Raw genomic sequence first — 26,137 nt, forward strand, 5'->3', positions numbered from 1 at the left:
GCGACGCAGGCGTGCGCTCTCCCAGTTGCTCCGCTTTTCTATAGTGCTGCATGCTCAGCTAGCTCTATTGTCGACTTCCACTTTCCGCCCTTCTGTGTGGATGTGGTGTGTCTTCTCCCCATTGCCTGTACACGTCTCTTTCTCCCGTTGCCGCACAGCAGCTCCTGCCCCTCAGTCGATCATTCAACTGCGACTCTTGCCGCGCCTTCTTGTACGTGCCGCGCACGGAGCACGCTTCAGGAGAGAGTGCCCAGCGCTTTACTAGCCACGGCAACTCCTGTTGGACTCTTTCCCTTCTCCACCTCCCCCTTTTTTCTTCCGTCGTAGATCACCTCACACACGGTGTCCTTCACGACGACGACGCAATCAGCCACCTTCTACGGCACCTTCGCGCAGCGTCACGCGCATGCGAGGACGATTCGCACCGCGACGGGGACGCACGGCAACGGACAGCCAGAGTGCGTATCACTTGCTGTGTCTCAAGATTGCATCAGATCTGCAGTCAACCTCACTGACCCTGCGTCCTTGTGTGAGGTCAGACATCACCATTTCGACGACTGCTGCGGTTCCTGTCCTTTATCCACAACGATGGGCGCGACGACTGCTCAAGTGGCTGGCGACAGGCAAGCAACGCGCCGCGTCACGCTGAACGTCTTTGGGATGACGTGCAGGGGATGTGCTCAACACGTGCAAGAGAATTTGATGGCACTGGGGGGAGTGCACTCCGTCTCCGTGGACCTCGACGCGCAGCTTGCCGAGGTGGATGTGGACGCGACCGATGCAGCTTCTGAGTTTCGCATCGAGCAGAAGGTGGTTTCGATGGGCTACACAGTGCAGCCCGCGGTACTGCCGTCGTGCGGGGCGCCGGGGCGAGAAGAGAGTGAGCTCTCACCAGCGCCGCCCCCTTTGCGTCCCAGTGCGGCAAGTCTCTCCCACGTCTCCTCCATTGCCTCTGTGCCGACGTGCTGTGCGTCACAGCTGCAGCGGCCCAGCGAGACGTCCAAGTCGACGGAAACGAGCTCGCTGCGACAGGGCGGCGGCTTCTTACCTTTCTCTCGCCGCTTCCGCCGGGTGCCGTGCGGCTGCGGTGGGCGCGGGTGCCTGTGCGCCTACGCGCCTGAGCCGGTGATGGTGACGGAGGAGACGCGTCTGCTTCCTGAAAATGACTCGGAGGAATGCCTGTCGGAGAGGGCCGAGTCGCCATCGTCGGTGGACATTACTGTGGATGCCGTCCAGGCTCGCGCCTCACAGAGGCGCCGTGCCCCTGTGGGTGTCCGCGCCACGTCGCCGACCGCTGCAGCGGCAGCGGCGGAAGCCAAGACGAGCCTCCTGATCGAGGGCATGTCGTGCACCTCTTGTGCTGCTCGCATCGAGGCAAAACTCAAGCAGCTCAAGGGCGTGCTCGGCGTGTCTGTGAACTTCTCAGCCATGAGTGGGCAGGTACTGCACAACCCTGCTCTTGCATCACTCCAGAAGGTTGTGAGCTGTGTGGCCGACATGGGCTACATCGTGACGGCACAGGACACAACCGCCCCACTCGGCACCGCCGACGGCGAGCCACCACAACAGGGCGAGTGCAAGTGCCGCACCAACCTGCGAGCCGTCCCGGTGCATGTAGGGAGCCTCATGTCGGGCTATGAGCATCGCGTGGTTGTTCTAGGTATGCCATGTGCCTCCTGCGCAGCCCGTATAGAGCACAGGTTGCGGCAGATGCCCACTGTCCTGAGCTGCACCGTCTCCTTCGCTACTGGCACCGCCGTCATCACGACCTGCACCCCCAGCGGCTTCACGGACGCATGCAAGATGGTGCGCTCGATGGGGTATACTGTGACAGAGACGGCGCTGATGAAGCCTGACTCCCCCATTAGCCGCACTCGTGAGGCGCTCGAGCGCGCGCGCGAAATCGCGGAGCATGAGCGCAACCTGATCGGCAGCGCACTGCTGAGCGTGCCACTCGCGGCGGTGATGGTCTTGACAGTGTTCATGGACATCATGGCGCGGCCGCTGCTGGCGCTCATGATCGACGGGATGCAGTTCTGCGTCGTCACCCCGATCGTCTTCCACTTTGGTCAAGGCTTCTTCCTCAGCGCGTGGCGCAGCTGGCAGCACGGCGCCTACACGATGGATACGCTCGTTGCCATTGGCACGGGCTGCACATACGCCTACTCCACTGTTGTCTACCTGCTCACGCTGTTTGTGTACCCGCATGCGCGTATGATGACGTACTTTGACACGGCAGGAATGCTGACAACCTTCATGCTACTTGGCCGCTTCCTCGAGGCGCGGGCAAAACGCAGCGCAAGTGGGGCGGTCATTGAGCTGATGAGTCTGATGCCGACAACGGCCGTGTGCGTGCAGCCAGACGGGAGTGAGGTGCGGGTGAGCGCGTCGCAGCTGCAGAAGGGCGCCCTCGTGCGTGTGCTGGCCGGCGATCGTGTTCCTGTCGACGGCACTATCGTCGAAGGCAGCTCCGAGTTGGACGAGCAGATGGTGACAGGCGAGTCACTGTCGAAGCAGAAGAAGCCCGGCGAAGAGGTGGTCGGCGGCACCCTTAACATCACCGGATCGCTGCTCATCCGCGCGGACAAGGTTGGGGAAGAGACGATGATCGCGCAGGTGCTGCGTATTGTGCAGGAGGCTCAAAACACAAAGCCATCTATCCAGCGCGCTGCCGACCGAATCGCCATGTCGTTTGTGCCTTTCGTCCTCGTCTTCTCCCTCCTGACGCTCGGCTTGTGGCTTTTGCTCGGTGTGGCGGACGCGTACCCGGTGTCGTGGCGCGGGGCGGAGACAAGCTGGCAGGCGTTCGCCTTCAACTTCTTCATCTCAACCGTTGTCGCCGCCTGTCCGTGCGCGCTGGGACTGGCCACTCCGACAGCGATCATGGTGGGCACCGGCGTGGGGGCGAAAAACGGAGTGCTGGTAAAGAGTGGCACCACGCTGGAGGAGGTGCGAAGTGTCAACTGCGTCGTGCTCGACAAGACGGGCACCATCACCAACGGTCGGCTGGAGGTGGTTCGGACACACATGATAATGGCGGGTTTGGCGTTGCCTCCAACTACGACCGCGCAGCCTCATGGCAGCTCGGATGCTGCCTTGGTGCGCTGCCTTGTCGGGCTCGTGGAGGCGCAGTCTAACCACCCTATCGCGAAGGCGGTCAGCGCCAAGCTACTGGCGGAGACTGACAGCGGCACGGACGAGGTGCAGCGCCGCGCCCGCTATGGGGTGTCATCCGTTGTGACGCATGGTGGCAAGGGCGTGGAGGCCTCGGTGACCGTGAGGCCAGCAAGCGACGACAACGGCAAGGTCTCTTCCGAGCCGCCACCGCCGCGAGCGCATCATGTCCTCGTCGGGAATGTGGCGCTTCTGCGCGAGCACGGCGTTTCGTTAACCCGTGAGGTGGCCCACCTCGTCGAGGAGGAGAACGGGCACGGTCTGACAACTGTTGTTGCTGCGGTCGATGGCGCAGCGTGCGTTGTCGTCAGCCTTGCCGACGGCCCGAAGCGTGAGGCGCACGGTGTCATCCGGTATCTGCACAAGGCTGGGATTCGCGTGCTGATGGTCACGGGCGACAACGCCGGCGTGGCGGGCCGGATCGCGGCCGAGGTCGGAATCCACTCGAAAGATGTGTACGCCGAGGCGCTTCCTATCGCCAAGGCGGAGATTGTTAAGGAGCTGCAGGAGCAGGGGTCGCGGGTGATGTTCGTTGGCGATGGCATCAACGACAGCCCCGCCCTGGCACAGGCCAACGTCGGAGTCGCCCTCGGCGCTGGCACCGAAGTGGCGATTGAGGCGGCCGACGCGGTGCTCGTGCACGATAGCCTTGTGGATCTGCTGAACTTGCAATCCCTATCCAAGGTCACTGTGCGACGCATCTACGGCAACTTCATCTGGGCCTTTGGGTACAATCTGCTGATGCTCCCCACTGCCAGCGGGCTGCTGTACCCTTTCTTTCACATTCGGCTTCCTCCCGTCGCGGCGGGCGCGGCGATGATGTTGTCCAGCCTCAGCGTTCTGACATCGAGCCTGACCATCCGCTGCTTCCGCGCACATCGCGAACGCGATTTTTATTTCACGTGAGCCAACGCCGGGCTCGGCGGCTTTTGTTTTCCCTTGTCTTGTTGATCTGTCGGGCCTTCCCTTTTCGCTCTCGGTTCTTTATGCGCATACACGAATGGCACCTCGTGAGTGCGCCGTGTATGCCCCTGGGCGGTGCGAGCGCGCGCGCGTCATCGTCGTCATCGTCGTACGCATTGGACCCCTTTTTTGTGTCTGTTCAGATTATGTGTCTCATCTCTCCTACTGTGGCTGCTCTCGATGCACCATTCGCCACCACAGTCGTACTCACCCCCTCGCCAACATATGCCTACACGCACTGCACATGAAGACAACAGTGAGGCATGAGGCGAAAGACCGCGAGGAGCCAAAACAAAATGAGGCGCCCCCTCTTACGCACCAGCCACGCGAGTCACTCACCACGCATACGTGCACGCAAGGTAGGCGACTGACTCTCCGTGCACCGAGCATCGTATTGGACGCCGTGTGCCGGGTGGCTGCGTGGGCGGTGCCATGCATGCGGCTATGGCAGGCTTTGCCTTCTCCGCCTCCTTCTACGTCTTTGCCCTTGTGATTGTGTACGAGCTGCGTCTCTGTTTTGTTCTCTCCGGTGACTGAGGCGGCGCACTGCTGTGCTGGCGCGCCTAGGGCTGCCATCGCACCGCGCGATGTGGGGTCTGCGACAGGCCGGGTAGCATGGAGCTGGCCTCGTTGAAGCGACAGAACGGTGTGCTTTCTCTTCGTGCAAGGCGTGCTGCCACTAGAAGCTGCTGAGTTGGTAAGGCACGAGGAAAAGGATGAACGTAGTCGTTGGCCCTGAGTGACGCACTCACAGGAGAGCGAGTGGAGGATTTGGGGAGCATGAGGGAGAGGACTGCCGCGTTGTCGAGTTATCGAGGGTCGGCATTGCTTAATACCGCAACGATGCACTGTGTTCGACGAGTTGGCAGTATGCTTCGTCTCCACGTCGCTTCCCTCCTTTTTTCACCACGCGCGAAGCTCCAGCACGTGAGCACGGGGCCGCTGTAACAGCGGCATGAAATTTGGGACATCAGTGGTGACTCTCTCGCTTGCCGCCTTCACCTTTGCTCTCTTCGTTGATGTTTGCGCGTCTTCTTCTGCGCCAATGAGCCACACGCAAGCACTTCCCATCCACGCACCATTCGCAGCACGAGGCGTATGGGTCGGAGAGAGGCACAGAATACATCGCATCTTAGACATAACAGACACGCATGCACACACATACACACACACACACGCACAGACACAGACAAACCCATTTATTCTTGTCGCTTCAAGAGAAATAGGCAAGGTGCCCGTAGACTGAGTCGCTATCATGTGGTGGACAGCGGCGCGCAGGCGCCTCTACTACCCGAACCAAATCTTCATCAGCAAAGACAACCGCCGCATTGAAAATTCGTGGCTGCCGCGGCGGCTCCTCCTCGTGCGCCACGGCGAGTCGGAGGCAAATGTCAACCGGGAGGTGTACAGCAACACGCCAGACTGGAAGATCCCGCTGACGGCGCTCGGCCGGGAGCAGGCGTACGACTGCGGCAAGCGACTCCGCAACATCATCCAGGGGGAGAAGCTGTACATCTACTACTCTCCGTACGCTCGCACTAGGCAGACCCTGAGCGAGATCCGCCGAAGCTTCGACGAGTCGCAGATCCAGGGCGAACGCGAGGATGAGCGGCTGCGCGAGCAAGAGATGGGCAACTACCAGCCCTTGCAGGATATGGACGCGACATGGGCTGCGCGCCACGCCTTTGGGCGATTGTACTATCGCTTTCCGTTTGGGGAGAGCGGCGCCGATGTCGGCGATCGCGTCTCTGGCTTCTTCGACTCCCTCCTGCGCGAGAGCATCGGCTTGACGGTGCCGAACATGAACGAATGCGTTGTGCAAGGCGCACGAGAGGGGCTTGGCGGCCTAGATCTCGGCCTGTGGAGTACTGGCGTCGATAACGTTCCAGGCAGCTCTTGCGGTTGCTCCGCGTCGTCGTCACAGGGAGGCCCTGCGGCATCGTCGACGGGAAGCGAGTCTGCGCCGCCGTCGTGGACACCGTCGCCCCACCACGCCACGACGTCTTCCACCGGCCTGCGGAGGACGATCCGGCGTACATCTCCGCACCACCCGCTGCCTCTATCGGGCCTTGGCGAGGTCGAAGCCCGCGGCGTCCTACCGCTGAACGACCATGGCGCCAGCGCCGGCGAAGATCAAAATGTTCTGATCATCGCACACGGGCTCCTTATCCGTCTTTTCATTGGCCGCTGGTTCCGTGTGCCGATGGAGGTCTTTGAGACGATGTGCAACCCGCCCAACTGCGCCATCATTGTGCTGGAGCGCGACGACCGACTCGGCCGCCTCGTCATGACGGACATCAGCAAGAGTCTGTTTGGTAGCGACCCGCTGCTGCAGATGATGCGCTTTGACGGCCACGAGGACACTCGCTGGTACCGTGAAAAGTTCCTCGGCATTGTGGACCCCACAAAGGCCGCGGAGGAGGCGGTGGCCGAGGATGATGACGAGAACCATTATTCCATGTCAAACGCGCACAACAGCGGCGTCGGGGCCCCGGCCCCACCGCCACGACAACGCAAGCCCTCCACGTCGGCGGCAACACGGTCTTCTCCATCGACAAGCGCACCTGCATCAGGTACTAGTACTAGCAGCGCCGAGAGCGCGGACGCTTCAGCCTCTACAGCAGGGCACGCCGCGCTAGCTGCACGAGACCGCACTACCCAGTCCAAATGCCCTCATCCTTGCATGGACTGTACACCAAATCGCGACTACATGAAGTTCTGTCGAGACGCTGATGATACCCCAACGATGGGTTCGGTGGATTAGTCGCTGCTACGTCACTTGCTGCATCGTTTTCTTTTTTTCGCGCTCGGTTTTCACCGTCGATCGATGCCATTTTTACCCGCGAGTGCTGCAAAGGGAAGGAGGTCTTTGACCGCTTCACACGTGCGCACCTGTAAAGCGAGCGGCCGATCCCTCCCTCAGCTTCGTCGCGCCCCGCTTTCTCTATTCCCCCCCCTCCTCCCCCCGCGCCGCGCTGCGTTCGCGTAGGCGCACACGTGTTTCTGCCGCATGTCGATACAATGACCCTTCCTCTGATGCTTTTGCCTTATTTCGCTTGTTGCTGTGCGGAGCTTGGGTGTGCACGAGAACTTCGCCGCCACTGCTTTTCAAACGACGCCGGAAGAAAAGAAAGAGAGCTCTAGCGGCAGCAACAGGCAGAAAACATTGGAAAGGAAGCTAAGCGTCGCTGCGCTGCTGGCTTGCGAGGGCAAGAAGGCTCCCCTAGCTTGAAGGCACCCATACGACAAGGGCGCGCATGCACACACCTCCACTTTCCCTCCGGTGTAGTGTGTTTCTGTTCTATCCAGCATACAGATGTAGAGTAGCCGAAACGGTTCCCTCCCCGCTGCCACCCCAGGCAAGCCTCCCTCCTCTTCGCCAACCCTCTCCACTTGCGGGGAGGGGCACATACACAGGCTCCTCCTATGCAAGGATGTCGTCTCCCTTTCTCTGCCTCTTTCCTTCATGCGCGCCGGCTCTTCTTCGTCTGGTTCTCTTTCTGTGTCTCTCGTGCCTTTTGCCCATTTGCGTTGGCATCAGTTTTTCCTCTACCTCCTCCTCGTGTGCCGCACGCATATACACACACGTACACACATACACACGCACAGTCTCTCGCTCTCTGCTTGAGGAGGCCTCGCTCTGTGTGTCTCTGCCACTCTCCATCCTCTCTTGCGCCTCTTCGTCGGCATCCTCCGTCTTCTCTCTCTATTACACGAGCTTCACCGCTTTCGTGCTTTCGTACGCCTGCGTGTTTTCTTTTACGAGCAGTAGTCAACTACCCTTCGCCTCCCCTTCCTTCCGCAGACACATTCCTCGGGCCTGTCTCGCTGCCTCTCTCGTTTTTTTCCTTTGTCGCTTTATTCTTTTTTTTTTCTGTAGTTGTTGCTGTGGTTGTGGTGACCGTGCGTTGTGCCTTTCTTTGCTTCCCCCCGTTTTTTTTTCGCCTTGCGGCTCACTCACGCCTGTGATAGCGCTTCTCCCTCCTTCTTTCCTCTGTCCGTCTGCCTGAACATTTTTTTCCTTGTGGCGTGATTCGGCGTCTTCGCACTCCGCTGTGCGCATCGACGCGTGCACGTCCACTAACGGAGAGAGATCGTACGACGTGCGTGTTCTCCCGCCAGATTTGACGGGCTCGCATTGCCTTTGCTAGTTATATATATCTATATATCTATCTATCTATATATATATATATAGATATATAGATATATTTCACCCTCGTGCGCGCAACCTGCTTCTTTGCTGCGCGCCCGATTGTCTTGCCAGTCTCGTCTCCGTCGTCTGCCGCCTGGCGGGACACCAGCTTTGCGTGCTCCTGCACTCGCGTTTTTGGGCGCTCGTGCGAGTGCGTTAGTGCGGGGTTTCTGTGTGCACCGCGCAAGTACACCAGAAAAAGAAAAAAAAAACAGTAGAACATGACAACTTCAACGCACGCTGCACTTGCGCCGCGTGCGCTACGGCACGCCCTGACAGCACGTGCAAGTGCTCCTCGACTGCCGAGCGGGGCATCGCCGTGCTGCTGCCACGGCGCTTTTCGAGCAGCCCGCATGGTGTGGGTCGGTGTGGCTGCGTCGCTGATGCCTGTGACACTCGCTTCTTCGCATCGGTGCGCATCTTCGAAAGGATTCTCGAAGAACGACACGCCATCACCGCCACCGCCACCGGTGCCGCCGTCTTCTGCTGTGCCGCAGGATACGGCGACACCCGGCTGGATTGCGACTCGCAAGCCAAATGGCGAGCAGCGCATGTCCATTTCGATTCGCAGCACCGCGCAACGACAGCTTGCACGTCGACAACCGCCGACAACCTCATCGAGCTCTGCTTCCCTACCTCGGGCTGCGTTTGCTCCGGCGAGCCGCCCCGCCTCTGCTGTTGAGGCAACGCCCGAGCCAGCCTCGTCGTCCCAGGTCCCAGAAAAGCAGGAAGCCGCGTCAAAGGCGATCCTTGATAATGCACGTTCTTCCTCTTGCGCTGCCGCACCGCCGCCGTTTTCCGCCAGCAGCGATCAGCGCTCTAATCAGAACAACAAGTGTATCCACGACACACCCACTCTGACGTCTAAGCCTCCGCCACCGACGTCTTCCGCTTCATCAAGGGGCGCAGCGGCTCCGTCATCGCCACCCTCAGCGCCATCTTCAACCACCGGCACACCAAGAAGCGGTCATGACGCTGAGCCGGAGTGTCCTCACGACGCGGCGTCGTCCACTGCATCCCCTTCTGCAGCGGGGTCGTCGGCGGTCGCCAGTTCGCAAAGGACAGCCGCGCCGCACTCGCTGCTTTACTCGGTGTCCCGTTTCACAGAGCCCGTCAAGCGCATTATTCTAATCCGGAACGGCCGCAGCGAGGCCAATGAAGATGTGAGGGCGTACGTGCAGACACCAGACTGGCGCATTCCATTGGTAGAGGAGGGAAAGCGCGAGGCGATCGCGGCGGGGCGCGCGCTGAGCGAGCTCATCGGCGATGATCCCGTGTACTTTTACTACTCTCCGTACATCCGATCGCGGCAGTCGCTGCGATACGTGCTGCAGGGCTTTGATGAGGCCCGATTAAGTGGGCTGTCACACACGCAGGAGTGGTGGGAGGATGAAGAAACCGCCGGTGTCGCATCAGCGGCAGCGGCTGCAGAGTCTTTGACGCTTAAGTGCGCCACCGCATCAGCGGACGAGGCGGGCGCGCCACCTCTACTCGCCCCGGCTCCATCAGCGATCTCTACCAACGCGACTTCTTCAGACGCGCAGTGTTGCTTCCATCGCGACCCATCTCTTGTGCTGAACAGAGGAACGAGCAACAACATCATTGGCGTCCGCGAAGATGTGCGTCTTCGAGACGGCGACATTGGCCGCTACACGAGCGCCGACGAGCTCATGCACCACCTTGTGGAGCGTGAACGATACGGCAGGTTCTTCTACCGCTTCCCCTTTGGCGAGAGCGGCGCGGACGTCTGCGACCGTGTCACCTCCTTCCTCGATGCGTTTCAGCGCGAGCGGGTCGAGTTTCCGATGGACACAAGCGTCGTCATCATCACCCATGGGCTGACGATGCGCATGTTTATCAAGCGCTGGTTCTACCTCACGGTGGAGACGTTTCACAAGATGAAGTCGCCACCGCCTGGGTCGTTGTGCACGTTGACTCGCTTGCACCACCGCAGCTGCTTCCGCCTGGACGAATGCTGCGTGGAGTCGATGAACCTGCCGTTGTCGCTGAACGAGTTCAACGGATACAAGTATCGCAACAAGCAGCTGCTGGGCTCCATGAGCTCCGGTGCCCCGTATATGTGAATCCTCGCGTGCCGCGGCAGTGCCCATCTACGTGTTTGTCTGCGTCTCTCCCTCCCCTACCATACGGACGGTCAACTACATGAGCGACTTTCGTTTTGCTTGGGATGGCGGCCGTGTATAGGGAGGCGGAGTCCCGGCAGAGGGCGTCTTGAGTAGATGAGCGACGGCAGTGGGGGGAGAGGCGGAGGCGCTGGGCATCGCGTCCATTCGCCTCACTCACTTGAGCGACTGGCATGCCCACCGTTTTCTTTGTCTGCGCGTGCTTCTCCTCGTCGCGCATCTACGCAAGACGGGGGCTGGAGGGCAAGGGAAGAAGGAAGAGTGGGTGTGGGTGTGGGCTAGGCAGGGATGGAGGTCCGTGATGGTGCTGCTGGACGTTGTCCTCCCTCCCTCTATCCGTTTCACTCCCTCATTCCTGCCTTCCACCGCCGCCACTCGCCCTTTCGTACCTCCCACCCGGTATTGCCTTCAGCGGCCATCACTCGTCTCCAAGTCTCTTCTCGCCATGGTGCTCTGTTTCTCCCTTTTTTTGTCTTTGTTGCTTTCTGCCCTTTTCTCTTTCGGTTTGCAATGCTGCGCGCGCACCCTCCTGGTGGGCTTCCTTCCGTTCTTTTTTTTTTTGCACACCGCTGGACGAGTCCAGGGACGCACTACGAACAAGCGAAGCGTAGATGAGCGAAAAGAAATGTGCGTGTGCGCGCGAGGAGGCGCGCGACCGTATACATCCACAGTGAGGGAGCCATGATGGGGCGCAGCGTACATCCAGGGATACATACCCAGAGAGGTGCCCTGACGCACAGAAATGCATGACCATTTGTGCCGTGCCTTTTTTTCTCTCGGCTATGCCGATGTGTTTCTCAACCTTCTGTGTGCGTCGATGCATGCGTGCGGAAAGGGTTGAGGGGTGACGGTGGCGACTGTGATTTGCTGATCTCACCCTTTGCATTCTCATCGACCGCACCCGTACGCTAATTTTCATTGACCCTCGCCGGTGACTACACGCACGTGCGCGCGCGCAATAGAGAGACAGAGGGCAGCCAGAAGCGAAAAGGATGCCTTGCCTCTGTTGGCAAATGTTCGCCCTTTCCTCAACGACCGCCTCCACCGTCTGCTCGGTGACGGGCGTGCAAAGGTGCAGGTGCCGCCCACCTCACGTTCCCCTCGTAGAGGCTGTGCATCACTTGGCCGAGCGTGTTGATCGCTTCCACCTCCATTGTGCCATCACTTACTTTGGCTCTCTTTTCGTTATTATCTTGTGGCGTCTACCACTCTTACGGCACCCCGTGAAAACGCCATGGCTCGTTCGTTTGTATAATACGTGTAATTGTTTTCTCGCGTCCTCCTTTGTGCGCGTGTCTCACTGATGCTCGCGCGCACGCGCACGTCGGCTGCCAGATCCACATACTCGTGAAAGGCGAAGGACATCTTTGAACGCGCGTGCCAAGGTAGGGAGGTACCACACGCACCCAGACAGATAGGCACCGACGAGGAGCAGGCTTTATTGTCACAGAGGCGGCAGTACCCACACGACTCGCGCGCCTACGAAAAATGAAGTGTGTCGTCTGTGACGCAGACAAGGCGGGCTACCGGTGCCGTGCGTGCCGTTCTGCGTACTGTTCTTCGCAGTGCTACAAGAAACACCGCATGCCGAGAGAGGAGGCCGCGGCGGCGGCGGCGGCAAACTTGAACGCCGCTACATCGTCGTTCGCGCATCTCTGCGAAACCGTCGTGGCCGCTCAGCGGCCACAGAAGGAGCGTGATGAAAAGCGGCAGCGCACCGAAGCCGAAGCGGACGTCTTCTCAGACGTGTCGCGAGAGAAGGCCGCTGCCGCCGGTGCTGTGCGCCGCTCAGAGAACGACACGCCGCCGTCATCGACTGCTCCGGCGGTGGAGAACGCTTTGAAAACCGCCACAGGAGCGTCGGAGGCAAACGGGCCCGTCTGTGCTGAACCGCAGCCATCGGCACGGATGGAGTACGCCGGGGACGCCGACGCAGTGTACATTCTGCAGGAGAAGCATCTCGGCGCCTTGGCACACGATCCGCGGGTGCGGAGTGCGCTGCGCAGTCCGTCACTGCAGAAGCTCATCAAAACCGTTGACAGCAGTCGCTCCCGGCTGGACGCGCTGGAGGCGGCGCAGTACAACAACGCCGACTTCAGGGATTTTTGTGATGCGGTGATGCGCGTGATTGCGGAGGTGGAGGGTCGGTGAGGGCTCTGCGCGCGACCTCATCCTCGCACAGCAGGGGGCGGACGTTGGTGACATGTCTCATTCAAGTAGGAGCAGCTGCTGCGAGGCCCTGGATGGAGAAGAGAGAAGACACAGTCGAGCCTCAGCACATATCTTTGGGCGGAGAGCCGTACTCCTCTTCATCTCTCTGCCCACATCTCTCACGCTCCTTGCTGCACGCCCGCTTCCATGAAGGATCACGCCACGGCTTTAAAAGCGGGGTAACCTCTTCCACACACACACACACACACACACACACACACACATACACAAAACAAAAAACAACACAAATAACAGTGCTGAAAAGGATGAGATCGCTAGCGCGTACGCGCAAGGGCGGAAGATATGCGCATATGTACGTGCATGGTCGTCTGTGTCTGTGCTTGCCTTGTAGGCACTGCCACCGAGAGCGGAGGGACGCTTCGGTTGCCGTGCCGTTGCCACTCTACCGCCTTCCGTGCCCCCGCCCTTCACGCTGATGTGAGCTGACGGTTACTTCTCAACGTGAGAAGCCGTCAAAACAGACGAGAGGGCGAATGATGCTGAACTGTTCTCTAGCGTCTGCGTTTTCTTGCTGCTCTTCATTCGCCTCTCTCCTGCGCTGACCGACCACTAACTCCACCTCCTCAATCTCTCGTTGCGTGTCTGCACCTTTTCATACCCGCCAACGCGCATGCGCAACATACGTGGTGCCGCGTGCTGGTTCGATTCTGCATTCCCCCTCCCCACCACCTCTCCCCTCTCTTGTCTGCATGTGCTCACATTCGTGCACATGGAAAATGAGCGCGTCTCAAAAGCTTGCATATACGCATCCCCCGTCTATTGGCGTAGATCACTTTCGTTTTCTTTTTTTCTGCCTGTTACGCCGGCCAGCCCTTCCTCCTTGCAGCACACACGACCTCCACATCGAGGGAGGGACTCTCTTTCTTTTCGACATCGTTACCAGCTGAACGCCCGCTTTCCGTGACGGCACTGGCTCATCTTAGCATTTTCCTCTGTTCCCATTCCACTCCTCCTTTTTTTGCGTTGTCCGACGCGCGCCGTCACCCACTCCCGCAAGTACACGGTACACGCCGCGTGACACAGAGCGTAGTATCTCTCTCTCCCTCGCTGTGCGTGTTTCGTGCCCCGTCTCCATTCTTTGATTCGCACCTCGCCATTGGTGCTCACTACTCGAATTTTTTTTTTGGCCCACTGCTCAAGAGCCAGGCCGCCTGTGTTTCGAACGTTACGAGCACAACCCGCAAGCATCTTTGTATCGGAGCTAGAGCGAGAGAGAGGGGCAATAGAGAGAGTGAGTGATCAACGCGCGACACAGACGGACTGGTTGCGCAGGTTCGACACACGGGATAACACACAAAAGACGTGCTAGAGACGCAACGAAACGGTGCCGTGCGAGTGCGAAGAGCAAGCGGGAGATAAGGAAACATCGAAGAGGAAGAGCGAGAGACACTTGCTTCTGTTGTCCTTGGCGCTCGCGCCGAAAACGACAAAAAACAAATCGAGGGAGAGGACACACACACACGAAAAAGGAGGAGCGACACAGCGCAGGCGCCATCCTCACCGGCGTTGTCCATAAGCGCAAAACAACAAACGAAAGTGAAGAGAGCCGGCACTGCCCCCCTCCCCCTCGCCCCGCATCACCTCTCGTTTTTTTTTTTTCAACACCACCTTATCCTGACAACTCGCCTCTTAGTGGTTCAAAGGCCGCGCGTCAAACAACAACAAAATACAAACAACCCAACCACAGGAAAAAAAGAGAGCACCCCGCAGAGCACTGTAAGCGTTGGTAGAAAACACACAAACAGTGAATGTTACCAAGTAAGCAGACGCACAGGCACGCACGCATACACACATCCCCCAGGTAGGTTGCACAGACACATTATATATATATATATATATAAGAAAAAAGGAAGGAACATCGAGCTCGTCGGCACTTTGACGGGGCGTATACACGAAGGCGAGCGCACACGCTGAAGAAAAACAAACCCGAAATCCCCCAAACCGAAGACACACACGCCCTTTCCCCCAAGAAAACGTTTGAGGGACAACAACGAAGAGAGGTAGAGCGAGTGAGAAAGGAGGAGTCAACGGCTGCAGTCTTTTTATTATTCAAACGCGTACATAACGCGCACTCCGGTGTACATAATTCGAAAGGGACAACGACATTTTTTTTGTGAAGAAAAGACGATACATCTTCTTCTGCGTTAATTTTTTTCGTTGCTTCGTAGTATTCTGCGCATGCTTTGTTCTTTTGCCTTTTTTCCAGAATTTTGAACACACACACACACACACAAAGAAACTCAACGGCCTCTTCTTTTTCCCCGTCCTCGACCTCTATCTCTCTGCGTCGATTTGTTCTTTTTCGTCTAGCAAGAACGACTAAATATCTGCCCATAGCCGGAGACCCACTCCCCTCCCCTACCCGTCACTGTTGCCATCCACTTCTCTCCAGATTTTGACATTCAAATCTTCAACGAATTCCTCTCCCTCCTACCCCAGCAGCGCAGAAACGAAGCGGCCGACCACACGCGCATAGAAACAGCAACAGAAAAGACGCGCTTGACGACTCTCTTTTCGACGGCCCCTTCTTCGCCTTCCTTGTGATATATATCGATATCTATCTATTTGTTTCCTTCTCGTGAAGCCCTTTTCTTTTTCGTCGCTTGCTCCCTTTTTCTTTGTGTTTTGCTTGCTGCCGCCCCCCAGGCCTTTTCCGTCTCCGTTTGCGGTGTATGTGGACGAGTGCGCGAGCTGTTGATTGACGAATTGCACATCACGTTTGTTTTGTGCGGGCACTGACGCTGGTCGTCGGCCCTTCTCCCCTTCCTCAGCATCGCTCATTTTCCTCCTTTGTTTTCGTCCCGACGCACTCTTTCGTTTGGTTTTAGCGGCTCTCGTTTACGTGGTCTCAGGCCTTCTGGTGCTTCCTCTTTGCGTGGCCGTCTTTGCATTGTTGCTGCTGCGGCTTCTGGTAGGGCTCACTTCCGTCTCTGCAGGCTTTCGCAGGCACCTCCTCCTTTCTCTCTGCCACGCGGTGCTCTTTGCCTGCTCAGCACTGCAGCGGATCTTCCTGTTGCTCGACCACATTTTCATGTCTGTAGTGAAAGCGGACCGAGCAGGCCATTGTCAAGTATTGTCGCTCTTTTTTTCCTTCTGTGCGCCTTGAATCCTACACGAGGGATAACGAAGTCTTTGTGCCTACACACCCACATAAGACTTATCCCGCTTCCATCCGTTTTCGTCTTTTCGGCTCTTTTCTTGTCTTCTACCCTCATCCTGTTGCTCGATTTGTCTGTCATCCTTTCCCTCCCCACTTTTTCTCTTCCCTTGCGCGGGAGGCCCATCTTTTGGTGCTGGATCGGCGTCTTTTTTACATCTCTCTCTCGCGCGCACCTTGGTCAGCTCCAGATCTCGCTACACACCGGCACACAGGCACCTACAACCCACTTTCGCTGGATTGCAGCAGTTGGGTGGCCGTGCAGGTCTTTCTACTCTTTCTCCGTTCATCTTGTTTTCTCTCTTGCTTGTACCTTTCCCAGTGCTGTTTTGTTGCTTCGTTTCTTGTACCACTTTTCTGCCCTGGCACAGCTGAAGCACTTCTTCAGAGTCCTCCTCTGCTTGTGTTGCGTCTCTTCGCTCACTCCGATCCCCTCTTTCTCTCGTTGATTTCCTTTCTCTTCTGTTGTCTTGTGCATCTTTTCCTGTGCTTTTGGCGTCTCCTGCATCGCCTATCAAGCGTTTCGGTGTTCTCGTCTCTTTTTTTTTGTGTGTGTTTTACGTTCTGGAGCTGGCTCAGCTACATACCGTGACGACGGCGTTCTCTTCTTCGCTTGGGTCCTTGTCTTGCCTTCCCTCCCCATACCTCCCTCCTCTTTTCGTGTCGTCGTCTTTGTTTTGCTTTACACTCTTCGTGTGTGGGAGCTGCTTCATCGTTGAGAGTGTCTTGATTTTCCCTTTCTCGCCCCCGTTTTTTTCCAAAAGTTTGCCAAGCACTTCCATACACGCACACATCAAACAAAACAGGCGGCGCTCTTAAGCACCTAAAGAAAAAGAAGAAAACAAAAAGCAACGACAACAGTGCCCCCTTCTCTCTGTCGCATACACATGCATAGCTATACATAACTATATATATATATCTATACACCTATCTATATATATATATATATCTATTATTATTATTATCCGTGATCACTCTCGGCCCTCCTCTGTCTCTCTATCTTTCTGTGTTCTTACCTTCTCCATTTCTGAGGAGGTGTGGGCGTGCTTGAGCGCTTGTCACTGCGGAATCTTTCACCTGGGCGTTTGTCCGTGTGCGAGGCGTGCGTATGCTTGTTTGGTAGCTGTGCTTTCCCATCATAATCTTGCCTTTCTCTTCGTCGGCTTTTAGCCCCTCAACCTTCCCTCCCCCGACTTGTTGCTGCTCGGTGATTGAGGACTTTTGCCTTTGTCTTGCCTCCTCCTTTTCTCTGCTTTCGCTCGCTCGCTCTCTCTCCCTCGGTGAGTGACTGTGGCCTGTTGCGTGCACTTTCCCTTCGTTGCGGATTTTTCGTTTTTCTCACGTTTCCACGTTCTTCGTCGCTTACTCTTCTTCCCGCGCCTCTCCTTGTCTTTTCGTTTTATTATTCACCGTTTGCGCCCCTTTCCGTCACTCGCGCTCCGTGCCATCTGCGCCACGCTGTGCACATATATATATATATATATATTTTCGTGTTCCCGTTGCTGTTCTGCCTTTCGTTGTGCGTAGGGTCTCTTCGCTTCTCACTTGCTGTCCCTCTGCTCGCTGGCTTCACTTTTTCTTGCGCGTGCGTGCGTCCAGGTAGGGTGTGCGGTTGTTGTCGTTGCTGTTGATCCCTGTTGCAGAGGACTTCACGGAGAGTTATCGAAGGGGTCTTCGTCTGGCCTCTTGTGTGCTCCGTCCCCTTTTCGTATTCGGCTTCCCACCGTCCGTCTTGTCTCCGAGGGGCTTCTTCGTTGCTTCTTTCGCTCACACTACCCCTTCCACTTGTGTGTGGCCATTTTGTTCCCTTTTTTCGTCTCTCTTTTTGTACACGCTCCGGTTGCTGGCGTGTGCGCGGGTGCGCTTAACGTTTTGCTCAGAAGTAAGCACCTCTCTCGGTATATATATTTGTTTTGGTGCGTACTGGACAGGGGGGAGAGAGAGAGGGACTGATGCTTTTCCGTGATCAGCACGACAGCGGCAATGGTGCAGGCGCCGTGGGCACAGGCGTGGCGAATCAGCACAACGAAGATGACGAGACGTGCTCGACTGGCGGGCGGAGCTACACGAGCGCCGAGTCCGCCACTGCGCAGAGCTTCGAGCATCGCATGGCGCAGCTGCAAAACACGATGAACATGATGCCCGACATCAGCGGTGAAGCTAATGCTTTCTCCAAGGCGGAGCCTGGCATCGACGGCGGCGCACAGACCTACCTCACACCGGGCTACCAGCTCTTTCCCAGAGTCGGCGGCGCGTACGCTGACACCGACTCCGATGACATCGATGATGTGCAGAACAGCCTGCCAGTGATGGCGCATGCCAACGACGGTGACAACGGTGGGCCGAAGCGTGCGAGACACAACACCACGTCTTCCGGAAGGAAACCCGAAAGCACCGTAGATGAAGACGAGGAGGAGGCCGATTACTTGGCGTCGTTGCTGCGCAACATCGAGAAGCACGCAGAGCGGCTCGACACCCAGTTTTACCGCTACCCATCTTCGGATGTGATCAAACAACAGATGGCTACGACGGCTCCGCCGAGTGGGGAAAAGGCGAAGGACGACGCCGCGGCGACCGGCAACGGTGCCGCGTCGGCTGGATCTTGTGGTACGACCGCCTCGGCGGGAGAGGGCAGCGCCGCTGAAGATCAGTCAGGCAGCGGCAGTGCTGTGTCCCCCAGGTCGTCGCCGCAGGCACTGAGGGCAGGATCACCAGCGCCGTCACCGACCGCTGCGGCGCCGCCGGCGTCGTCGCACAGTCCGGGCACAAAGCTGTTCCTGGGCGGCCTGCGCTACGAGGTCATTCAAAGCGGGCGGCACATGGTGAGCTGGATCTTCCAGGTCGCTTGCGGCGTGCGCCTGAGCCCGTCAAGCATTCTTATTCATCGCAAGACGAAGAATGGGCGCTCAAACGTGGCACCAACAGGGTGCGCGTCTGTGTTTGTCGCCAACGACGCCGATGTGCAGGCGCTCCTGGATGTGAACCAGCGCATCTACTGTGCTGAGGAAGGCGTCTATGTGTCGCCATCGCCTGAAATCATGAAGGAGCTTATCGCATCAAAGGACATAGTCGATGTGACCGGAGGCCGGGTGCGGGGGCCCGCCCACCCCGTTGTGATTGAGCGTGCCTACAGTCTCAGCCACCATCATGGCCACCGCGAGAGTAGCGGCAGCGGCACCCGCGGGCACGGTGGCGCCGGGGGCGGTGCAGCGGCTAGCGGCGGCGGGGGCCACCGCCACACACCCACGACTTCGACTGCTAGCACGGAGAGCAACCTTTCAAGCCAGCTCCGGGGACCCATGCCGCCGCCGTACGGGAGTGTACCGCCACCTCAGTACGGCGCCGTACACGCCTCTCCTTTGTGTATACCGGGCAGCCTGCAGCCACCGTCTTACACGCCATCTACCGTTTCCAGCTCCATGGGGATGGGCTGCATGCCAGTGGCCGGAAGCATGCCAACCAGATCAAGCAGCACCACCCTTTATCCCTCCAGTGCCGTCTTGTCAGGGCAGTCGTCGCCGTCAACGCAGCCGCTTCTCGGGGACGCGCTGGCATTTAGTCCGCCGCCCACCGCTAAGGGGCTGGATCCGCAGCGCGTGACGTTCCACGCCTATTTGCGCAGCGACGCCGCGGCACGCAGGAGCCCCACCGCGCCGTCATCCTCAGGCTTGCCTTCGGCCACTGGCAGCTCCGCAGCGCACCACAAGGTACTGTTCGTTGCTGCTTTGCCAACTGAGGCGACCTCAGACTACGTCTCGTGGCTTTTTTCGCTCATGAGCATCACCCTGCCCCCTTCCCACATCCACATCATTGGCGGCGAAGGTACCAACCCTGTCGTGAGCGGCCCTCCAGGTGGGGCTTCGTCAGCCGGCGTTGGCAAGAACATGTCGGACAGCTGCGCCACAGTAAACCTCGGCGAAGGCGACATCCCCATCGCGCTTAACTACCATCATCGCGTGCTGTGCACCTCACGAGGTGCGTGGATAGGCCACTCAGCGCAGGACATTGCTGCTCTGCGGGCCAGCGACGCATCTTTGCGTGACTGCCCGGTGCTGCACGTGGATCGGCGCATGTCTGCGCAGACCGCCGCCGGCGTTGGGAGCGGCAGCTCCGCCTCACCAGAAACTCCAGTCTATACGCACGGCAGCGCAGGGGGTGAGTTTGGTAGCAGCGGTATCCCGCCTTATCCGCCGATGCAGGCGCCGTATTCACCACCCGTCTTTGGCGGCATGCCGGTGATGCCGGCGGCTACCATTGGTGGTGCCGTGAACGCGATGCCGTTCCCGATGCAGTGGGGCTTCAGCATTCCCTCCTCATCTGCCAACTGCATGCGCACAGGGGTGCCACCGCCGCCACAAGCGGCGATGATGGGCGGCGCTGTGACTCCTGCCATGGGTGCTGGAGCTCCGCCGCCGCCGCCGAATGCGACAATGCCGCCCCCATTCCCGTTCCCGCAGACGGTTACAATTGGTGACCGCGTCTACCAGCTGCCTCACGGCGCAACGTTGCAGTTTCTGCCAGTCATCACTCCCGCCGGCGGTGCTGGCGCGGGCGGCGAGGCTGAGGTCGGCGGCACGGGTAGCGCTGCTGGAGGTCGTCGACGGAACGAACCTTCAGGTCGTGGGAACCCCTCGAACCTGGAGGCGCCGGCAAAACCGAGCACCGACTTACCTCAGCCTGACACACCGCTGCAGTTTAGCACGCGACCCTCGTAGAGGCGCTTTGAGCCGTAATACTGCGTGTCTGTGTAGTCGGCTATGACGCACTTCGTAGGAGAGGGAAAGGGCAGCGTGCACAGGCCGTCGAGCAGAGAAGCAATGCACGCGTGCATTTTCTCTTTCCTTGCTTGCCTGAATCATTTCTGTCTGTTGTTGCCGCACAAAAAAAAAAAGGACTCGCGCTGCTCGTGCGCGGCGGTTTTGCTGTGCTTGCAGCATCTATGCTTTCTTGCGCATTGCTTCTTCATGTGCTTGTCTGGTGCCATCCGCTGTTGCTCATGAGGATATTGCCACTGGAACACGAAGGAGCGAGCAAGAAAAAAAAGGAAGGAAAGCAGAAGAGCCACTATATGCAAATACGTGCTGCCGGCACGTGCTATGTCGCCTCCCTCTCTCCCCTCACTTGCTTCCTTTCGTTTTTTTTTTCTCCACACACACACGCCCACACCACTCCGTTTCCTTCACCGTTCCCTCTTTGTGTTTTGTTTTGCCGTGCTGCTGCCGCCGTGCTCGCATCATCTGCCGCGCTCTCGAGACAGGCCTTTTTCAGAAAATGGTTTTCCCTTTTCTCTGTTGTCTTTTGCTTGTCGGTCATTTTTGTGTGTGTGTGTGTGTGTGTGTGTCTTTTATATAAGCGTGCTCTCCTCTGACTCTTGGGCGCTCGTGCCTCTCTGTGTGCCTTTCTTTCTTGTTGCTCGTGAGACTCGTTGCGCCCCTCTCGCTCTCGCTCGCGCTCTGTGCGATGCGGAGGCGTGTATGTGCGTCGCCCCTTCGCTTTGCCAAGAAAGCGCCCATCAGGGTGATATCGCTGCTACGCTAGTTGCGCGCACTGATTTTATGGGCCGTGATGGGCAGGAGGCGCCGTGTCTGTTGCTCTCGAAGCCTTCTCCTCGCCTCCTACATGGCGAACAAAAGTGTCCAGAGTCTGAGAAAGGCCGAAGAAAGCGTCGATGAACGCTTGTGGGTGGTGCTGATTGGTGGTGAGGTGAGCCATGATTGGTGGGGGAGGGGGCTGAGGTTGGGTGAGCCCACGGTCAGCGCCGTGCCGTTGCCACCCGCCCCTCTACCTGCCATGCCGATACGTTTTGTCTTGTGTGTCTGCTGCAGGACACCGACTCCTCGCTTCCTTATTTTTTAAGCCGTGCTCCATGTGCGTGTGTGTGTGTGTGTTGCTGCGGAGTTTCTGCGAGTGTGATTACTGGCCCCTCTGATTTCTATCTCTTTCTTTACTTCGCTGTGTACGAGAACAGACGGCCACAACATGGGCGAACGTCACGTGTCTGCGAGGGAAAGGGGCATCATGAACCGCTGCCAGCCATTGGAGACGGAGGAGCCGAGAAGGAGAGTGCACGCGAGAGGATAGAGGCTACCCGCTCTGATGGGCACAGCCGCACTCTAACATACACCCTTGTTGCAGCTCTCGTGACGAAGAAGGTAGCAACACAGGGACTGGCACGCCCAAACTGCACACATCGCTAGGTTGCACTTCCAGGTTGGGAAGTCTGTCGAAAACCTGCGCTCTCTCAATGCTTGTGTGCGTGCTTGCAGTTGTGCGCGCAGGCGTGCCTGCATGTGCGAGTGTGCGCATGTGCTCGCCTACAACGCACGACCGCAAAATAAAGGAGCGCTTGCCCTCTCCCAGCCGCAGCCGTCGCCGCTGGCGCCGCAGTGCCGCACCTCGTCCTTGCCGGCGACTCAACTTCGACTTTCTCCATCCTGTCCTCACCCGTTTTTTTTTTTCCGCTGCTGCTGCTCAATGTCGTGGCGGATGCGCACACCCCCACACACCCGCCAATCTGTCCCCTCCTCCCCCCTCGAATGCAACCATCTTCGCGCAGAGGGCGGCGTTCCTCTTTGACGCGAGTGGAGCTCCCGTACGTACGGAAGAGGCGAAAAAGTAATACAAGCAAACAAAAGACGTTCAGGTCCGCACATCACTCGCAGTCAGGGAGACGCGAAAACAAAACGCTGCACGCGCACGCAACGCTCAAGACGGAGGAGCGGAGATGAGCATTGAGGTGCACGTGCGCGTTCGCCCGTCCGTGGCGAACGTTGTATGGTCCAGTGCCGAAACAGTGCTTTACAGCACGGCCAACCCCAACACCCGGTACGTTTACAACAAGGTGTACCCGAGCAACAGCACGAATGAGTCCATCTTCCATGGCATGGAGGCGGTTGTGCATGCGGCGTTCGATGGCAAGAACGTCACCATTATGGCGTACGGTCAGACTGGCAGTGGCAAGACGCATAGCATGATCGGCGTAGATCACGATCCTGGCATGGTGCCGCGGGCAGCGAAATTGCTGTTAGAGTTGAAGCGAACCACTCCTGGTGCGAAGATACAGGCATTCTACACGGAGATCTACAACGAGTCCGTCAAGGATCTTCTAGAGCCCCAGAGAGGCGAGCTTGCGCTGCACGACGCCCCTGACGGTGGCGTCTTCTTTGAGAAGAAGATGATCGACGTGGAAACTTTTGACGACTTTATACAGCTGCAGGCGGCAGCGGAGCGGAACCGCAAGTACGGCGTCACCAATCTGAACGAGCACAGTAGCCGCTCGCACGTCATCCTCACCTTCGAAATACATCGGCGCAATCGGGTTGGCAAGAGCGTCATCAACTTGGTCGACCTAGCTGGCTCCGAGTCGGCGTCACGCGCGAACACGGAGGGCATTTCTCTTCGCGAGGGCGGCTACATCAACCGCAGCCTTCTAACTCTGGGCAACGTGGTGGACGCCATCGTCGAGAGGCGACCCTATGTCCCATACAGAGACGCCAAGCTGACGCGCCTCCTTCGCACGTGCCTGGGCGGCTCCGGTATCACGCTCATACTCTGCTGCGTGAACCCCTCCCGCGAGAACTTTGATCAAACCGTCGCGACGCTCCGCTTCACGCAGCGCGCGATGAAGATCAAGAACGACCCTGTCGTCGTCCTTAATATGCCGCCACTTTTCACGCATCAGTATAGTGACGGTGCACGGCAGCTCATTGAGGGCCTGCAGGAGTCGGCGGAGGCGGAGTACCAGCGTGGGCTGCGCGACAGCTTTCTCTACTGCGGCACCACGGTTGCCTCGGTCGTCAGCAACTACCAGACGCAGGTGTCCGACTGCTTGCACTCGCTGGCGACCGCGCAACGCCTGCTCGTGGCGCATGACCACGCCATGGCCATCGACCATATTGGGCGACTGTATAACCAGCAGAACGACTTGGTGCGGCAGCGGATCAGCAACCAGGAGCTGGCCGAGAACGAGAGGAAGCGGCAGCGCGACGTGGCGTCCGAGATCGAGTCCCGAAAGGACAAGATAGCGAAACTGGAGGAGGAGCTCAGGACCAAGGTCTCATCACTCGACACGAATTTGGCGGGGTGGGAGTATCAGCTCTACGAGGCGCGGCAGAAGCAGCGGAGTGAGATGGACGTGCTGCTTCAGCTAGAGCTGGCGCGTCGTGCACGCATCCAGTACGAGTGGGTTGTGTGCTTGGAGCGCATTGCGTCGCGCAGTGTTCCCGTCATTCAAGCTGGGCTCTCGGCGCTGCAGGCAAAGCTAGTCGAAAGCGCCAGCGGCGGCAGCGGCGCTGCAGAGCATCAGCAATACCGCCATCACCTACATACCATCCTGTCGTTGCAGGATGGCGATGCTGGGAGCCGCACGCTGCATGTGAAGGAACTGCGGGCAGCCCTGATGAAGGCTCGCGATGAATTGGATGACCTGAAGACGGCACACGAAATGGTGAAGGACGACATCGAGGAGGCGAGGAGGCAGCAGCAGCAGCAAGACAGCAAACGCGGCTCCGCTTCCGTATCACCGCAACCGCGCCCGAACGTGTCTGACCTCTCAGAGGAGGATCTTGTCGAGTACTACCGCGGCGTTACTGACAGCGAGGTTGAGGAACGCATTCACCGTCTGGAGCGTGAGGAAAAGGCGCTGATGGCGCAGGCACGGCGTGGCGTTCGCCGCGAGAGTCTGCGGCGCGTGCGCGAGAGCCTTCGCGTATCGCGTGGCAGTCGTGGAGGCAGTAGCCGCTCTCCGCAGAGTGGCGGCGGCGGCGTCACTATCACTCGTCTGGCCGAAACCGCCGGCGCAGGACCCGGCTCGAACGCGTCACAGCATTTCGGACGCAGTGTAGCTGATGAGGAGGCGCGCGCCGGTTTTCTCCAGACGGAGGCGACTGCGCAGGTGGAGGCGCGGGGCAGGCGAAGCTCGGCCAGCTACGCGGACGGCGTGAAGAACGCGCTTTCCATCTTAGACAGCCTCAAAGCACAGCTCCAGCGTAGGGGCGGCAACAACCATGCTGCGCCCACGGTAGCATCTACAAACCGCCATCAGCAGTCGCAGTCGCAGCGGCAGCAGGGGCCTGCCCGCCTGCGTAACTATCGTAGCGTAAGCAGCAGTAGCGAGACGCGTCGACGGCAGGGCCGCAAAGGGGTTGAGGAGACGGCGGTGTACTACGACCCCCAAGAGGGAAATGTAGGAGAGGAGCATCAGTGCGCCGCTCCCCGCTCTGCCGCAGAGGCTGCTGCACACCGGCGCCACCACGCCACTGTGTCCGACAGCGCCGACGACACGGAAAACATGTCACTGGCAGAACTGTATCAGGCATCGATGGGGAAGGAGAATTGGAGTCGGCCCAAGCCCTCTGCTGCTGCCACCGTGTCTTCTCGCGCGGCGCACAAGTACGCCGCGGTCGCGGAGGACGATGCGGCATTCGACGCGGATGAGGAGGCAGATGAGGGAAAGGAGGACGGGCGGCCGGTATCGCATCAGCTCACCTCGTCCCCACCGATCGAGATTGCGGCACGACGCAAAATGAAGCGGCAGAACTCCCGCCCGGCGGTGGAGCGGGCCCTTTACGCGTTGAACTCAAACTCTCACTCAACGTCCCCCTCGTGAGAGCGTCGTCGCTGTTGGCGACATGGGTGACGCTCGTGTAGCCCGCGCTTGGGGTGGCACCTGCCGAGAGGAAGCTGCGCTTTTTCTTGCCTCTCTTACGGTTCGTTGCCATGCGTGTCTTGAGGGGAGTTGTGTGAGCTACTCTTGCATTACAGGCATGCAGACTTGCGCGTAGACACTCTCTCTACCGATGCCATTCACACCATCTCCCTTGACGTGTGCCTTCGTTTAAGGTCTTGCCCTTTTAGTGGACCCGCTGCGCTGGGGAACACGAGGCCGCTGCAGTGGTGGTGGTCGGCCACATGTGGCGAATCGCTGCGAGGCGCACCCAGCAGGGGTGGGGAGAGCGAAACAAACGACGAGCAAAACGGTATGATCATGGATGCAGCTTTCCATGGGCATGCGCGCTCTTCTGGGTTTCGTTTCTCATCCGCCGTCACTGGCATCTCCTCGCCCTCTTCGTCTTTTTCTCTACAAATTCATCCCCATCTCTTTTTTGGTGTGTTGCTGTTCGCTCTCGCCCTGTGCGCCCGGGTGCCGCTGTGCGTTCATAGATGCTCATCTTCTTTGCCGTTTGTTTTCGTTTGTTTCGTCGCCCTGACCAGGGCATACGCGGCGCACCGAGGGACGGATGTGGAGGATGCCGAAGTCTCACTTCTCTTCTCCTG

General features: G+C 58.6%; 6 protein-coding genes across 6 annotated transcripts; all 6 read left to right on the forward strand.

The window, feature by feature from the left end:
* Positions 1–588: 588 nt before the first annotated feature.
* On the forward strand, positions 589–4,080 carry LDBPK_332210 (copper-transporting ATPase-like protein, putative; the record flags this gene model as incomplete). Its single annotated transcript, XM_003863998.1, has 1 exon — positions 589–4,080. One exon carries the CDS (start codon positions 589–591, stop codon positions 4,078–4,080), a length of 3,492 nt encoding a protein of 1,163 aa, XP_003864046.1.
* A 1,312-nt stretch (positions 4,081–5,392) lies between these two features.
* On the forward strand, positions 5,393–6,901 carry LDBPK_332220 (glycerolphosphate mutase, putative; the record flags this gene model as incomplete). Its single annotated transcript, XM_003863999.1, has 1 exon — positions 5,393–6,901. One exon carries the CDS (start codon positions 5,393–5,395, stop codon positions 6,899–6,901), a length of 1,509 nt encoding a protein of 502 aa, XP_003864047.1.
* A 1,979-nt stretch (positions 6,902–8,880) lies between these two features.
* LDBPK_332230 (phosphoglycerate mutase, putative) lies at positions 8,881–10,413 on the forward strand (the record flags this gene model as incomplete). Its single annotated transcript, XM_003864000.1, has 1 exon — positions 8,881–10,413. One exon carries the CDS (start codon positions 8,881–8,883, stop codon positions 10,411–10,413), a length of 1,533 nt encoding a protein of 510 aa, XP_003864048.1.
* A 1,548-nt stretch (positions 10,414–11,961) lies between these two features.
* LDBPK_332240 (hypothetical protein, conserved) lies at positions 11,962–12,624 on the forward strand (the record flags this gene model as incomplete). Its single annotated transcript, XM_003864001.1, has 1 exon — positions 11,962–12,624. The coding sequence occupies one exon, from the start codon at positions 11,962–11,964 to the stop codon at positions 12,622–12,624; it is 663 nt and encodes a 220-aa protein (XP_003864049.1).
* Positions 12,625–17,814: 5,190 nt separating this feature from the next.
* On the forward strand, positions 17,815–20,577 carry LDBPK_332250 (hypothetical protein, conserved; the record flags this gene model as incomplete). The annotated part of the gene is made up of 1 exon (XM_003864002.1): positions 17,815–20,577. One exon carries the CDS (start codon positions 17,815–17,817, stop codon positions 20,575–20,577), a length of 2,763 nt encoding a protein of 920 aa, XP_003864050.1.
* A 2,009-nt stretch (positions 20,578–22,586) lies between these two features.
* On the forward strand, positions 22,587–25,469 carry LDBPK_332260 (kinesin, putative; the record flags this gene model as incomplete). Its single annotated transcript, XM_003864003.1, has 1 exon — positions 22,587–25,469. One exon carries the CDS (start codon positions 22,587–22,589, stop codon positions 25,467–25,469), a length of 2,883 nt encoding a protein of 960 aa, XP_003864051.1.
* Positions 25,470–26,137: the final 668 nt, after the last annotated feature.

The sequence above is a fragment of the Leishmania donovani genome, chromosome 33 (assembly GCF_000227135.1).
Source record: "Leishmania donovani BPK282A1 complete genome, chromosome 33".
NCBI lineage: Eukaryota > Euglenozoa > Kinetoplastea > Trypanosomatida > Trypanosomatidae > Leishmania > Leishmania donovani.